The sequence below is a fragment of the Ctenopharyngodon idella genome, chromosome 18, assembly GCF_019924925.1.
Source record: "Ctenopharyngodon idella isolate HZGC_01 chromosome 18, HZGC01, whole genome shotgun sequence".
Taxonomy (NCBI): Eukaryota; Metazoa; Chordata; class Actinopteri; order Cypriniformes; family Xenocyprididae; genus Ctenopharyngodon; species Ctenopharyngodon idella.
The window spans coordinates 25383352-25400596 of NC_067237.1; the positions used below are offsets into that span (position 1 = coordinate 25383352).

General features: G+C 37.6%; 1 protein-coding gene and 1 long non-coding RNA gene across 4 annotated transcripts; one reads left to right on the forward strand and one right to left on the reverse strand.

Moving 5' to 3' along the window:
- Positions 1 to 1165: 1165 nt before the first annotated feature.
- si:ch73-62b13.1 (Carbohydrate sulfotransferase 1-like) lies at positions 1166 to 15000 on the reverse strand. 3 transcript variants are annotated; one of them, XM_051870673.1, is made up of 3 exons: positions 14335 to 15000; positions 7153 to 7320; positions 1166 to 4028 (listed from the first exon to the last, which is right to left on the reverse strand). In XM_051870673.1, the coding sequence occupies exons 2-3, from the start codon at positions 7289 to 7291 to the stop codon at positions 2905 to 2907; spliced, it is 1263 nt and encodes a 420-aa protein (XP_051726633.1). In that variant the 5' UTR covers positions 7292 to 7320; positions 14335 to 15000; the 3' UTR covers positions 1166 to 2904. The 3 variants fall into 3 exon arrangements, with proteins under 3 accessions (XP_051726633.1, XP_051726631.1, XP_051726632.1); XM_051870671.1 differs by lacking the exon at positions 14335 to 15000 and adding an exon at positions 13944 to 14280; XM_051870672.1 differs by lacking the exon at positions 14335 to 15000 and having other exon boundaries at positions 7153 to 8806.
- Positions 4049 to 7277, forward strand: LOC127499951 (uncharacterized). Its single transcript, XR_007926225.1, has 4 exons — positions 4049 to 4564; positions 6021 to 6170; positions 6260 to 6344; positions 7140 to 7277. It is a non-coding gene; the product is annotated as an uncharacterized LOC127499951 (long non-coding RNA).
- Positions 15001 to 17245: the final 2245 nt, after the last annotated feature.

Consider the following 17245-nt stretch of genomic DNA (forward strand, 5'->3'; position numbering starts at 1 on the left):
CATTTTTTTGTCAAATTGTAAAATTGTTTCATATTTTTAAAAAAAATTATATTTAATTGTATTGTATTTGTAAAATTTTATTTATTATTTCTTTTTCATTTTGTATTATCTTGAGTTCTTTTTCTAAATAAAACCTTTTTATTTAATTTGTTTGAATGGATTGTCATTTATGAGAAATTGTTATATTTAAGTGAAAAGAATCCTTTAGACATTATTTTGTTGTCTATAACATGTATATATGTAGTCATTCATTAGCTGTATATTTGATGACTAGTCTATTCTTGGGCTGCGGTTAGACGTCTATAAAATTTTCACTGACAGCCCAAATTCAGCCTTGTTTTAGCCTAGACCCATATTCACTGTCTATTAGACATAAATATGTAGTCGTTCAAAAGCAGTCTAATTGATGACTAGTCTACTCTTGGGTTATGGTTAGACATCTATTAGATTTTTCACTGACAGCCCAAATTTTGCCTTGTTTTAGCCTAGACGTCAGGGCTGTGTTTTGACGGCTATTAGACGTCTTTTAGACATAAAATTGCTTGCTGGGTAGATAGATAGATAGATAGATAGATAGATAGATAGATAGATAGACAGATAGATATTCAGTTTGCATAGAGTTTGCATAGTTATTCTAATTTTAGGCCTAGTTTATTTATTTTGATGATTTTGTGTTCTTGTGCCTATAACAATATGTGAAGAAATAGTAGGCAATACTATCATCAAGCCAATATCATCCCCTAAATATATTAATGCCAGCATTGCCAGGCATTCCTGCTTTAAAAACAAAATGAACTGTCAAAAACAGAGTCTGAACCATGGCCATATCCCTTGGTAATCACTTTTTTGGTTTCCAAGCTGAAGCTGGACTGCTGACGTTGAAAAGGTTATCAGCACTTCACCAATGCTTCAGCCTCAGCAGAACACCAAAAATGTCAAGTATTAAAAGAAAGTAGAAAACTGATGAGAATATCAGACCATAGAAAATACTATACAGAAGTAGCAAACACCTACATCAAAACCAGTGCTTCCAATTCATTTCTATTTGTCACCAGTCCTGCTTAATTATTCATAAAAAGGCAGGTCAATATGTTTGTGTATTACATAGAAAGCATACATATAGACAAATAAGCATTCAAACCAATCATTAATACTGCTACACCAGTCACAGAGTGTCCTGCATAATTCTGTACCTTTTTCATAAATAAATAATTTGTCATAAATAACTAAATGAAACAAACACATTATGTATCATTATGAACCACAGATTCCAAAGGGCTGAAACAAAATAAAGGTAATGAGGAATAATTTAGTTCACCATAGATTTTCTCTTTTATCTGCATATTTATTAACTGGCAGTGCGGCTGAAGAATTGCATTTAATCATCATATACCTGAGATGAGTAACAGTTGTTTACACAGCATTTGTCCAATATGTAAAAGTGTTTGCGCTTAAGGGCATGATTCACTTAGAATTAATGAATTGCTTAATAGACAGGATGGCATGAACGACAACACAAAGTTACCAAGACATCATGAAATTCAAGAGCATTTAAGGCTAAAGACTGGCACAATTCCACATTCCCACACCTCATAATATCTGCATTTCTATTCTCAAAACAACTTTTGAGAATTTGAGTATTGGTACTTAAACCCCGCCTTCCAAAATACCATGTGTTCATGGATTTAGTAACTTAATCCATGATATGAACTAAAATAGTAATTAGCAGATCCACATTAACCCAAGGGATCAAATGGGCTGCAGCCAAATTCTCAACCTCAAGGGGACCCTGTGAACAGGAGATAACATAATTAAATCAGGATTTTGATTTGTATAATTTCATATGTTATCCACAAATTGCAAAGTGGCTTCATAGCTCCAAAGTGCTTTTCCTAATGTTGACAATGCACTTAGAATTACTCCCTGACTCCGATTCACAAATTCCCAAATGCCATCAGAGACAGATCATTTTTGAAGTTGGGGCGTCTAAATAATTTGAGGACTTCAGTGGATGGAAACACATTGAACTGTCTGCCAGTGATTTACACTAAACACGACCTTCTGTGCTGACTTGATTTTATTAGGGACTTTGCTTTTAAGAAGAACATAGATGGGTTTTCAATGACGCTGAGTGGCATTTCAGTCATTTTAGATCTCTGCTCGACTGTTTATGGGGTTGTAAGGACATGTTTGCTGATCAACATTCATACTTAAGGCCATAAATGGGCTCGTCCAGATAACACATGCTCTTCATCTGCTGTGCTTTTGTCGGTAGTGGTTCTTTGATCATATAAATGCATATTTACAGGCTGAAAATGATAGGCATGTATGCTCTTTTAGCATCATGCTATTCTAAAGTCCTGACTCATGAATATTAATTACTTCATGTGACCAGTCGCTTAAAGGCATAGTTCACCCAAAAATGAAAATTCTGTCATCATTTTTTCAAACCCGTATGACGCAAAATAAGATATTTTGAAAAATGTTGGTAACCAATTTTTTTTTTGTTACTACTGATTTCTATTACATGAAAATCCATATCTTATGTTCCAAAAAAAGAAAAAGTCATAGAGGTTTAGAAAAACATGGGTAAATGATTTTCATTTTTGACGAAATGATGCCTTTAAGGAAAGTTACCAAGCATCATAATCATAACCTAATTATTATTCATGAGCAAAATTTTCCCCAAAGTAGTATCCATAACGTGGCATGCATTTACATGGCATGTATGCAAGTTGTCAAAACAAATAAAAAAATATGAAAAGCAATTAACACAATATTATGTAACCAAATATACTTTGATGGGACCTGTGAGCCCTGTTTGGTTCAATGTATCCATTATAAGTCGCTTTGGATAAAAGTGTCTTTCAAATGAATCAGTAGTTCACATAAAAGTTAACTTCACTATGTCCTGGGCTCCATTAAACGTTTTGTTATATTCCTCAGTTCATCTACAGACTGGACAGGCTTATAGCCTAGTAGGGAAAGAGTTCTGTTACACAAAGATTGAACTGTCTTAACAATGTCAAAGTTCAGATGTACTCTCCAACTCTGAGCTGTGGCTTTAGAATCTCTTGTGGTGGAGTACTTATAGTTCCACTCTGAAGAGGACGGGACAGTGCCATTAGTGTTATGAGCAATCCATGTGAGAACTTTTTGATGAAGGTCCAGCCCCAGAAATCTGTATATCTCCTTGACCTTTTCCTCAGGATTCAAGGCCAAGTCTTCATAACGCACCAATAGATACCTCCCCCTCAGCCATGAGGGTTTCTGCAAGCCGGTCTCTACAGAATACTCGATATCTCTGCACGTCCTCGTTATCTGCGTCAGGTCCACATACCGCGGTTGGCGGCCAGTGGCGTTCCAGATCTTCCAGGCCCTGAATTTGCCAGCAAAAGCAGTCATGCGGGAGGCGAGAATGGCTCGGGGGTCTCTCACCAAATGGATGATTCTCAAATCTAAACGGGGGTCTTCTGACAGCGTGCGTAGGTCGCCTACCTCTGGGATACGAACTGTTTTTATGGCCACATGGCTTCGTGCTTGGCAAGCTTGAGAGGCTAGAGTGAGGTTTAACGCCTGGCACTTTTTCGGGCACCAGGTTTCATCCGGTTGCCCTGCTAGAATCTCCTTGCCACCCTCCTGGCAGACAGGCGGCGTACACAGGGCGTGGCTGGAGCTGCGGCGGAAAAAGGCCCCAGTCATGTGATCCTGTGGTTCAGGGCGAATGTAGCTCTCCAGGAAGCTGAAGTCACAGTTGTAGAGATTGAGTAGGAGGTCTCGGTAGGCCCCCAGAAGAGCCCTGCCATCCAAAGCCCTTTGTAGGCGGCTACTAGAATTGGTAAAGGCCTGTTGCACATGATAAAGAGGCTCAAAAACATAAAATATGCCAGGATGTTGATTGAAAAGCTGTCCGGTAAAGGAGGAGCCACTACGGGTTTGCGCAAACAGAAGGATGTGCTTCCGAGCGGTGGCAGCGCTAGTCTCAGCAGGGACATGGCTGTCATCGCAGAGAGATTTCCATCTCTGCTCTGGGGAAGAGAAGCGAGAAAAGTGAGATAATACAGCACTCTGAAACCACAGAGGACATTATAGGGCCACAAAAGACCCAATTAGTTCAGCTTCATCTTTAATCAATCAGTTATTTGGGTAAGAAAATACCTGGAGCTTTAGTTAAAAAAAGTTTAAATTTAACAAAAACTTTAATAAAGTGCAATTCAGAAGCCTATTCTTACTGCAGAGAGAAAATGTACAGCAATAATAATGTTGTTTTGAAGACTTGGATTGCCTCCTTCTGCGATGGTAATCATTTCACCATTGTGGAGCATGTGAAAAAAAAAACATATAAAACTGAAATATGAACAATGACTGCATTTCCTCACATATGAAAAAAGATGATGTGACTTTTGCTCAAAATGAACAATTACTATATATAGCAGAGGGGTGGGAGAGACTGATAACGCTTGTAATTACGGCTGATGAGAGACTGATTGCGCGTGGCACATTAGGTTGTGCGAGTCGACGCTTGCTGGAAGTGCAAACAGCTGGTCCGTGAGGACATATTACGGTAGATTAATGATGAGATAATTGTAGAATTAATTATTGATATTCCATCTCTTGCTCCTTACAGTGGATGAGGGGGGAATTTCCAGGTTGCATTTCTAACAGTTCTCTGCTAATTTCTTTCCTTACAAACTCACTCATTACAGAAGTGATGACCTGAGAGAGATAAGCCTATAGAGAGAATACCATTCGGATCCTTCAGGATAATCTTGTCAAACCAGCTAAAGCTACATCCATAACCAAACATGAATTTTAATTGAATTTAAGTCTCTATGCAAACTATAATTTAATGGAGGGCTTACACTGTGTCTAAAATGCATCCTGGCACTTGGACCTGAATGCAGATGAAATTGAGGACACATCACAGATGGGTCACTGCAGTTTTTGAGCTATGTGGCTTTAAAAACTCCCTGTGTCGGAAGTTTACGTAAATATTCCTATAAAAGGCTTTTTAGATATATGTTCTGGTCCTACGGCTTCCCTATTCGACTTACAGAAAAAGCTTAAAGGATTAGTTCACTTTTAAATAAACTTTTGCTGATAATTTACTCACCCTCATGTCATCCAAGATGTCCATATCTTTCTTTCCTCAGTTGAAAAATTTTTTAGGTTTTTGATGAAAACATTCCAGGATTTTTCTCCATATAATGGACTTCAATGGACACCAAACGGTTGAAGGTCCAAATGACAGTTTCAGTGCAGCTTCAAAGGGCTTTAAACGATACCAGACGAGGAATAAGGGTCTTATCTAGCGAAACGATCGGTAATTTTCGAAAAAAATACAACTGTATATGCTTTATATAAACAAACGGCGAACGTGCTTCCGCCAAAACCGCATTTCCGTATTCTCCAAAAAGTTTACGCTGTATGTCCTACGTCTTCCCTATTCTACTTACAGAACGAACGCAGCGCCAGTTACATTTTTTCCGTAAGTTGAATAGGGAAGGCGTAGGACATACAGCGTAAGCTTTTTGGAGAATACAAAAATGCGGTTTTGGCGGAGGCACTTAGAAGGCGAACGTTTGTTTATATAAAGCATATACAGTTGTATTTTTTTCGAAAATGACCGATGGTTTCGCTAGATAAGACCCTTATTCTTCGTCTGGTATCGTTTAAAGCCCTTTGAAGCTGCACTGAAACTGTCATTTGGACCTTCAACCGTTTGGTGTCCATTGAAGCCCATTATATGGAGAAAAATCCTGGAAAGTTTTCATCAAAAACCTTTTTTTTTTCGACTGAAGAAAGAAAGACATGGACATCTTGGATGACATGGGGGTGAGTAAATTATCAGCAAAAGTTTATTTAAAAGTGAACTAATCCTTTAACTGACGCCACGCCAGTTTACACTTTCTTCGTAACTTGAATAAGGAAGCCGTTCTGGCCCAAGCTAGATATTTTACTTCATAACTTGTTAAAAATTATTTATTTATTTTTTTCATAAACGCATCGCTTCGCTTCAGAAGGCCTTTATTAAGCCACCGGAACTGTGTGGAGTATGTTTATGATGGAAGCACTTTTTTAAGCTCGGATGCGTCAGGAAATTTATTAAAATATCTCCAGTTGTGTTCATCAGAAAGAAGAAAGTCATATACAACTAGGATGGCTTGAAGGTGAGTAAAGTTTGGTGTAATTTTCATTTGAAAGTGAACTAATCCATTAAAATAGCTTGAATGTAACTCTACACTCTTGCCTCATTTAGTATACGTGGATCTATGAATATGATAATTAGCCCCGCCTCCACTCACTCGCACGAGCTCAGAGATCAACTCAATAAACTTACTGAGGTAAACACTGCACAATGGTATTGCTTTTTACAAAGTCGGACACACAACGGTAACTAATATGATTAGCCTTTTGCGTGATTATCAAACAGCTAATAATGTGTTGCTAATATTACACAAACCATGTTCCCGTTCTTCATCTCAGAGTCAGACAACTGCCTTCAAAATCTCAATATCCTTAGAAACGCTTTGAACAACTTCAGTGGAGAAAGGCATTATAGTTCATCATAGCATTGTAATACACCCACTATATTGTAAAATCTACCAGATTTCTCATATCAACAGAAAAAAAAACAAAAAACAGGATAACCTGGCTTCTTTTGAGACACCCTTGTGCGGTCAGATAATGATATGCTAAAGCCTGCCGCCACGTTGACGTGATTGGTCACAAACACCAGTGATTTCAAACCACGTTTTTGAAACTGTCTTTAGATCACTGCAGTTTTAAAGAGAAAATACAATGGTGTTAACTGTTAACTTATGAATTTGCACATGGTTTGTCTTAAAGCATATAGACATAGACGTATAAACAACATTAAAAAATTTGATTTTCACCACAGGGGGACTTTAAGGAACCACCCCAGATTTAGATCATGGAAAACCTAGTTGATTAGTTAATAAAAATGCATGTAAATAAAATCCATTAGTAGGGTATTGTAAACCTGATACGATTTGAATAAAAACCACACATTTCCACTTCCAAATTTAATTTTCCATTCTGAGAGTGAAAGTACTATTCTGCAGGAAGCTCATACTATGTTAAATGTCATTGTGAAAATCTAATGCTTCGTGTTACAGGACAGTGACTCACCTTTACCCTGTCGTCCTTGGCAGTGGGCGGAGTCTTGGCATGGGCCACTGAAGGAGTCATGAAGGGAGCGGATGGCAGTGTACTGCACTCCCAAGGATGTGCACACGAGCAGCAGTAAAGTCTTCCATGAGCACTCCATACTGCTCCGTCACCATCACATTCTTCACTCTGTGAGGAAAGCAAGCATGAACACTTACATTTACTTTTATTTTACATGGCTTTTATTTACTATAATAACCTATATAGCATTCTGGAAGGATGACACCTTCTTTGTTGTTTTTTTTAGACTTTAATGCAAGTGCATTTCAAGAAGACTTGTTTTAAGTATGCACCAAATTGCAAATAGTGTGTCTGCTCTGCATTTGATAATCATTACACTGAGTGCTTGTGGAGTTTCATTTCAAATAGGTAGATGTGAGATGCATTATTATTGTGGGAGGTAAAGCCTAAACAAGAAGTTGTTTGGAATTGGGACTTTATTACATATTTTAAACATTTGATCATTCTCACAATCACAGAGGCTACTTGGCCCTATTACCATACTATTTCCATATTTAAATAAGTGTAAAACCATAACCTAAACCACAGTAACAATGGCCATTTCTGTCACCTTGACTAGTGTGAAATAAATTGCTTTTTAATAGTTGACAGCAGAATGATTTTTGAGGCTCATATGAGGCTGAAATGGCACACCCACAGACCACCGAGTCATTTCGCTGACCAAATACCTGATGCATGTACAGTAGCTCTCGCTTGATCTGTCAAGCTCTAATCTGATAGATTAGTCCACCAGGAAACAAATTTGTGTTTACAAGGTACCAGGTTGATACATCTGGGTAATAAATAATTCAAATAGTTTGCCAAATTTGCCTATTATTCTATCATTGTGGTGTAAGAGCATGTAAAAACACTAACATGTTGCTTTACATAAAATGAAGATGGAAAATATAAAAATAATAACATAAAAAAACTATAATACACTGCCCAGCCAAAAAAAAAAAAAAAAAAAAATCGCTGTTTGGATTTTAATAGGCAAATACTTAAGAATCTATGAATGGATCATTATTACAGTGATTATTATGTTTCTAGCATGTTATGCGTTTGCCAATGGTGTGTAGCTTTTCATTTCTTAACCTGTTAACTGTCACTGGCCCACCGGTAGGCCCATTTGCCACTGCATGTTTAAAACAATTATATTCTATACATACCCTGATCTAATGTTGACAAACTATATATCATTCGAAAGCTTACGAACTCAAGATTCATCCTGTGAAAACCGTTCTAAATTCTAAAATTCTAAAAATTCTAAAAATTGATGCACCTCTTGATGGAAATAACATCACAACATTTATTTCCATCGAGAGGTGCATCATTTTTGGTCAAGATATTGTATTGACAATGCAAGAGGTGAGCACTCTGTAAAGTCTCCTCCGGCACATCCCAAAAACTTGCACTGAGGTTAAGGTCAGTGTCAATTCATGTGTGAAAATGATTTTTCATGCTCCCTCCCAACAATTCTTTCACAATTTGAGCCTGATGAATCTTGACATTGTCATCCTGGAATATGGCCAAGATACATCTTAGTACATGGTTGTTTAAGAAATGAAAAGCTACACACTCCATCTTTTAGGGTTAAAAGAACCGTTGCCAAACATATGACATGCTAAAAACATAATAATCACTGTAATAATGATCCATCCATAGACTCTTAAGTATTTGCCTATTAAAATCCAAACAGCGACTTTTTTTTTATGGCCGGGCAGTGTAGTATCTCAGTGATCTTAAAATAACACTGTTCCTGTCCAAGCAAGCAGTTCTTGGCCAGAATAGGCTGTGATGTGGACTAGACCTTTTGTCATTTTGTCAAAGGTCTGGCTCTGTGAGATTAGAGAGGTGGAAGCCCATTAGCATGTGCTTCAATACAGCAATGTGAATTCCTCTACCTCTGAATGCCTAAAATTCAATTCAAAACTTTTAGAATGGCATCTCAGTGTTAGTCACAGATGACAACCCAAGCTAGTTGGTCTTTCCTCAGCTGAAAAAACGTTCCACTTTCAAATTGCCCAAAACCTGCTCCAAATCAATGTGTTGCTACAGTTTTCAGTTCATGCTGGTTGAGGTGTTGCTATTAGAAATGCAATATCTGCAACATATTCTGTGCCTCTCTCATCGCAGTCTCATTTCTCTTCAAATGATGAAAAACACTATCTTAAATAATGCAGTACCTATTTTAGCTGTGATGTATGTTGCCACATGTTTCTCTCAAGTAAGCCCTTAAGAACCATTTCATCAATCATAGGTGGCACAAAATTGGCAGTGATGGCCTCCAAGTACAATTATTCCATGAAATAATATGGTCTGTGGTATCAGTGATTTTGTATGAAGAAAAGTAAGAAGCAGAAATGCCATATTATATATTCTCTTCTGCAGCTAATATAGATTAACAGCCATGTCAGACAAAAATGTAGCATGGCAATTTTGGACGTTTTCAGAATTTCAAACACATTGTTAGGGCATACATTTACTGATACGACAATCAAGCACTCAACAAACTCCTTATCAATGAACAGCCATGTCGGTTGCCTCAGGTTCCTTGAACTTTGCATGAAAAAGCTCTTGCTGGCCTGCTAATTGAGCATTCAATGAGGTGGTTTCCTTGTGCTCTCCATTAGTCCCTGAGAGGGGCTAGTTGCCACTGCAGTAGTACAATCTTAAAAATAAAGGTTCTTTATTGGTATTTATGGTTCCGTGAAGAATCTTTAACATCCATGAACTTTCCATTCCACAAAAGTTCTTTATAGTGGAAAAGGGTTCTTTAGATTTTTAAATATGTTTTCCAAACTAAGAAAAAAATGCTCTTTTAAGAACTATTCAGTGAAAAATCTTTGAGGAACCAAAATTGGTTCTACTATGGCAATGCTGTAAAAAACGTATGGAAACTTTATAAACAGTTATATACGGAAAAAGTTATATACGCTATTGGCACAAAAGAGCTGTTTTATTAAAACAGTCAAGCCCCATCAAGAGATTGATCAGACTGTTTTTTGTCTGTGACGATCAATGTATTGAATTTATTCAACTTACAGCTGTATGTCATATTTTTTTTGAACCTCTGGTTGGGTCGACTCATGTTTTCTGACATAACTACACTTTCATTTAACAAGAACACATTATGATGGCTCCTGAAATAATAAAAAAAGAATCAAATCTAATTCAATATGCTTCAGCGTCTATACTGCAGTAAGACAGCCTTTCTCTCTTCAATCACTGCGAACTTGAAAGCCTCATTGGCTGCGGCTCTTTTCATACCATTTACAGGATTTTCAGGGTTGTCTCTTACAATAAACTCTCTTATGATTCTGCTTTTTCATTCAACAAACTGATTACCACATTGGGAATATGGAATGTAGGGGTAAAATTTATTTCCATCAGTGTGCACACTGAGAGCTACGATTAGCTTTCTCTGCCATTTGACAAAATCGCTCCAGCCACATCGACCAACACAATCAAGCCACCAGCACAATCATGCACTATCAGACATGAGAGTGCTATACTGAAAGAAAATTGATATCTATGACTCTGTCACATTTCTCCCCTGTAAATGTCTTTGGGTCTCTTGACCTTGCTGTGAATATATTAATCTGTTTTTAAAAACTCATCAAGTTAATGTCTCCAAAGGTGAGAAAGAGGGAAAAAAGTTATGCTTTCACCTTACCTAATAAATGAGTATAGTTGGAGAATGAATTAAATATTTGAAAACTTTGGAGTACAGGAATTCAAACTCGCCACAATATAAAACTCAAGTTTACATCCTGCCAAAAAATGTTAAGCAAAACCAATGTTTTGCCAAGTTCTCAACACAATGGTACGTCTATAGCACATTTTTTGACCGCTCTGAATTGAATCACAGGAATGAAAAGACTTTATAATGTTTGTTTTTATGAAAAGCAAGTGGATTTATTCAATTGCAAATTTACTATTAAGATAGATGTTAAAGGGTTAGTTCACTCCAAAATGAAAATTCTGTCATTAATTACTCATCCTCATATCGTTCCACACCAGTAAGACCTTCGTTCATCTTCGGAACACTAATTAAGTCCGATGGCTCAGTGAGGCCTGCATTGCCAGCATAACAATTAACACTTTCAATGCCCAGAAAGCTACTAAAGACGTATTTAAAACAGTTCATGTGACTACAGTGATTCAACCTTAATGTTATGAAGTGACGAGAATACTTTTTGTGCTCAAAAAAAAAACAAAATAAGGACTTTATTCAACAATATCTAGTGATAGGCAAGTTCAAAACACTGCTTCGTGAAGCTTCGAAGCTTTACAAATCTTTTGTTTTGAATCAGTGGTTCGGAGCGTAAATGAAACTGCCAAAGTCACACGAACTATTGAAATTTCGAAACACTTATGATGTAACGAAGCCTCGTTTACTGAAATCACGTGACTTTCATGCTTCGAACCACTGATTTGAAACAAAAAAATTGTTAAGCTTCGAAGCTTCAAGAAGCAGTGTTTTGAACTCTCCCATCACTAGATATTGTTGAATAAAGTCCTTATTTTGTTTTTTTTAGTGCACAAAAAGTATTCTCGTCACTTCATAACATTAGGGTTGAATCACTGTAGTCACATGAACTGTTTTAAATACGTCTTTAGTAGCTTTCTGAGCACTAAAAGTGTTAACTGTCTTGCTGGCAACGCAGGCCTCTCTGAGCCATCGGATTTTATGAAAAATATCTTAATTTGCATTCCGAAGATGAACGAAGGTCTTACTGGTGTGGAACGACATGAGGGTGAGTAATTAATGACAGAATTTAGATTTTTGGGTGAACTAACACTTTAAAGGCACAATATGTAGATTTTTCGCCGCTAGAGGTCGCCTATTCAAAACAAAGGCATAGCTTGATGAAGCCGAGTTTGAGCGTGGAATCTTGGGAGATGTCGTCTTCACCTCACAGCCGGTGGAAAAGAATCGGGATGGGACCTGGGCAGAAATCTTGTACATGGATGAGATTATTAATGTTACTGTAGTATGAAGCAGAGCGGGGCACATAGCGACACATGGTTCGACAGCAGCGGAACTTGTATTATGCCACAGTTGCTGCTTCCGCTTCTTCCGGTCAAGCGTATGAGGTAACGCAGTTTGTTTAGATACATTTGAGTGTGTTGCTGCCAAACGCTGTGAGACACTTGTTGCCTCACATATAGTAAGCTATATCAATTTTAGAATATCATATTAATAAATGCTGGATGGCTTTTGCTGATAATGGCATGCAATTAAATACAAACGAATTGTATGATGGAGAAAATGCTATATTACTGTTACTAAAAATAATAATAATAATAATTAATAATAAATGTTTGCTACTTGACAAAATAGTGTTTTTTTCTGAGGCATGGTAAAAGCATGGTACTCGCGGAAAATCAAGAAAACGAGATTCAAACAATAAGACTAAACTTGTTGAGCTATATAACAATTAGTTTTCTGTCTATAAATATAACGAAACAGTTGTTCCCTTGCCTAATAAAACATGTAATAAATTAAAGCGTCTTTAGTGTTTCCATGGTTTCTACAAAATAAAACCAGAAATCAAGGGTAACGCGGGTATGACGTCACTGATAGGCAATGCACGGACAGTCGGACACGTCCACGTCCTGGTTAAAAATTGCTTATTTCTCTGGATTTAAACATTCTTGGAAACATTTGGGATAATGTACATACACAAGTCAACAAAATATATATCAGTGTTCTAGTTTTTTTTATTTTTTATATTTTAATCCAAAAATCCTACATATTGTGCCTTTAATACAAGACTAGAGAGATATGCAGGATTCTAAGGTATGTGGAAGAACATACGTTATTTATATGTTTAAACTCTCTCCATGTGTCTATATGCCTACAGGCACAGTATATTTCAAGGTTAATGCGTGTCTATGGTCAATATAGCTATAGGCAAGACACTAATGTGAGCGACAAATCCATAATATCCCAAAAAGCATAAATACAGTATCGCTCAATAAATAACCATCAAAATGTCTATAGTGCATTATTAGCCTAAAATGGTTTACAGTTTTTGCTGGTTTTCGGCTGGTTTGCTGGTCATAGCTGATTTAAGATCAGTCTCATAGACTGACTAAGTTAGTATTCATGATCTCCAAACCTAACCTGCTGAAAAGTACTCAAAACCCCTCTAAAACGAGTCAACAGAAACCGTAAGATCAGGTTTGGAGACCAGATAAGACTGGCAGTGCAGTTTAGCCTGGTTTGCAATAGATATTAGAGCATGTCTGATAGCTGGAACAAGGTACAATGCATAATATTTTACACATAGTTTTAAGACTGTAAAGTGATTATAAAATGCATTAAATATTTTATCTTATTACACTTATAAAACGAATCATACTTAACTCTTTCAACAAGACATTACACAAATAACTAATACATAATTTACAAGCATCTTACTGGTATATAAATTAGTTTACATGCCACTGATTAGATTCAGGACAGAGCTATTCGCAGTTTACATTTCTAGATTAGTTTTAAAAGACAGGATCCAGCTACATCTGTCATGAGCATCACTTGCCACACAGCCTCCGCTGACACAACTTCTTGCCCAAGCTCCGATCGGGAGAGGCTTTATCAAATGCATTTGCAGCCTAGAAGTTAGTATGATCAATATTACAAGCATAATTCACACGGCAGACACAAAACATTTATAAAAACATGATGAAAGCATTTAGACCGGAACGTACACTGACGAGAGGACGATCCACGGATCTCTTACCATTCACGATGTGCTTAAATATTCCCCAATAAAACACGCATGGACTCGATCCAGTAAAGTTGCTATTCAGATAGTCCTGTGGTTCTCGAGTCAGCCCACCTATATCAACCAAATGATACGTGTGCTGAGCAACTGTAAGTGACAGATGGATAATGTTGGCTTTCTGTAAAGGCAGGGGGTGGGCAGCGCGCGTGGATAACCAGTGGGGTTTTCTCTTCCTCTGTCATTGGTTTGTCTGCGTTCTATGACTGAAAACGGGTAAAAGGGAAGACAAGATTCTGGTTGTTTGTACCCTGAAGAACAACCAGTTGCTTTTTGAACAGCTCGTCCCTTTAACTTAATGAGTTCATTAAGGGTTCACTCAAAAATTTAATTTCTGGTATTTACTCACCTTCATGTCGTTTCAAACCTGGATGACTTTCTCTCTTGTGGAAAACACAAAAAAATAATTTCGAATTATGTAGGCTATCTTTTTCATGCAGTGACAATGGTGAAAAAAGAGCCTCGCAAAGGGATCATCCTAGTCGATAGGGACAGATAAGGTTCATCTAAAGTCATATGATTTGTGTGAACAGAGCGACATTATTCATTCTAATTTCCCCTGTGCGTTTAGACACCAGAAAGCGGCTTATCAGCGTAATCTTGAACGGTTCCTGCAGTTCCTTCACGTGCGCTCGGAATTATCGTAAATATGAGTTTCCTAGCTAAAGAAAATTGCACATGAACGCCCTCTCATCTCAAAACTTGAATGCGATAAGCACGTAATCTCGACTTCAGAAGTGGGAATTATCAAATTTCCTATAGCACGTGAAGGCAGCATTTGTTCAGACTTTAGTTGGCAGGTGTTTTCCTTGCGCGCGCTCTGTAAAATCCTGTACGAACGCCGCGCTCCACCCCAACATCGGCGTGAGACTGGTGGCCTGGCGCTGTTGTCCTCAGACTGCTGTCACGTGTGGTCTCTGCGGTTCCTCAGTTTGTTATAATTGGTTTAAGGTAGGGTGGGCAATTTTCGGAGAGGCTAGCAATAGCGAGCTAGCTTTGAAAGCATTAGATCCCACCCTCCCTTCAGAGCTCTCCAAAGCCACCTCTCCTTCAAAACACATGAACGCATACAGCAGGGAGCAAACAAAAGCGTCATGACAGATGGCCTTAAACTATCTCATGTCTCAAAGCACATAGCATTACAATAACAAATATAGCTGCAAGCAGCAATTAATGGGGTTCAAGCGCTTTAAGGCCTTTAAGCACTTGGATAAAAAAGAAAAGTAAAAGAAAGTAGCCTACCAGTAAAATGAAACATTAGCTATAAATATGAAAAATGCGGCATTGCATTTACAGTAGATTTGTTTGTTACATCATATTTATAGTCATTTTCTTTTACGCGTGTGGTTTGCAGTGTTGAGCTTTATAACCAATCACACACATTTTTGTTGAGTTTAGGAATGCAATGTCCAATCAGAGGAGTTGTGATTAGTCACCGCGCAAATGCCTGTGACTAATGAGGGTCGCACACGCTCACTGACTGAATTCTGAATCTCACGCGAATTCTCGTTTATCATCATACACGACAAAATGCAGAAAAAGATGCAAGAGATTCATTTGGCAGTATAGACAGTTTTAAATCGGGAGGTTATATCTGTGCATAACTCACATTAGACTGAAGTCACGGACTGCTTCGGTGTTCTTTAATCGCTTTCTTAATTTAATGGCTATATTCCCAGTTTGAAAAAACATTTTGTTTTTTATGCTACTGAAATAATCAATGTTAATTCTTTTTTTACTAATCCGTAAAAAAAGCAATAAACAAATTCATTACGGTTCTTGGCTGCTTTTGTCTGTAGCGAGAATATGATGCCTTTTCCCCACCAAAAAATTTTGTCGACTTAATAATCATCATTACAATTTTAAGAGCAATAATCAACCATAATGATTTTGTCATGGCATTGCAGCTACACCTCTAGGCTAATGACTTCATGTTTATAGGCTTTATATATATATATATATATATATATATATATATATATATATATATATGTATACACACACACACACACACACCCCCAAAAAAAACATTGACCCCCCTGAAGGCCATTGTGTAATTTGCACCCTGGCTTAAACCCCTAATAAACATAAATAACTTACAGTAAAGAACACTGACCTGTACTAGCTGACTGCTGCACACTCATTTCAGCGTTGATAGTGTTGTTACTAAAATGCATAAATTCCAGTGTTAGATTTTCTTCTGCAATTCCCCTCCAAATCTCGTGAAACCCTATAGTGGGAGAACTAAATAAGAAACAGAGAAACCAGATTGCTGCTCAGTTGATTCTCAGTTTAATACAGGAAACACAGAGGATATTTATACTGATACAAAACGGGAAATTGTGCTTTGACTATAGTTAGTTTGTTGAGCGATGCGCTGCAAGTAGAGTAGATAGCTAGACAGTTAATAGAAACAGGGTCTCACACAGGAACAAAACTTCTGATCACAACTCACAGTATGAACTCGAACGGGGTGACAGAGAGAGAGCCAAAAAATATTTTACATTGAGTCACGAACCGCTCCGAGTATAAGTCACATGTTTCCAAATTACATTAGTTATGGTGTGAGTGCAGCATAAGCTCATTGTTTTGTTTCAGGAGGAACTGCTTGTTTGGGTTGCGGTGCTCGGTGACTGACGTCTGTCTAACTCTGCATAGCAAGAACTGTGCTGATGATGTGTGATGTCTGCACAAGCAGGGTGCGTGGAGGTATAAAAATACATACGTTGACAGGCAGGTAGGACATCGTATCATTGCATTCGGACCGAATGCATTGATTGGACGAAAATTTTATGGTCCTACGCCTTCCACAGATAATATATAGCCTATACTTATAAATATATTTAGACCACTTAACTTAGTGTTTGCTATCGTGATGTGAAGAGACTTTCAACCAGCATAACAAAAAATGTTTCTGGAACAATTACCCTGCCTTTAAGGGTAGGATTAGTGGTTGGTTGGGGTTTGCATTTGTTAAGGTTAAGCTTATAGTTATAGTGAAGGGTAGGATTAGTACGCGTTCGTCAGCACCACCCATAACTTCAGGTCTGACGCTGTAGGCCTGGTGTTGTTCTTTAGACTGCTATGACGTGTGATTCTAGGGTTCTGCATCTCCCATTAACATGGCCAACAAAACCATGCTCTCTGATAGAGACCCAACTTTCCCTTAATCCCTTAAACAGCTTTCGGGTTTACATGAGTTTCAGAACACTGCAAAAACCTGCAGGTCCACCAACACCCTGAGGCAGCGTACACACAAA

Coding starts and splice junctions, on each gene's coding strand:
- si:ch73-62b13.1 (XM_051870673.1), bottom strand. CDS start 7,291: ATGGAGTGCTCATGGAAGACTTTACTGCTGCTCGTGTGCACATCCTTG. Junction 4,029..7,152: donor CCAAGGACGACAGGGTAAAG/GTGAGTCACTGT, acceptor TCTCTTCCCCAG/AGCAGAGATGGAAATCTCTC.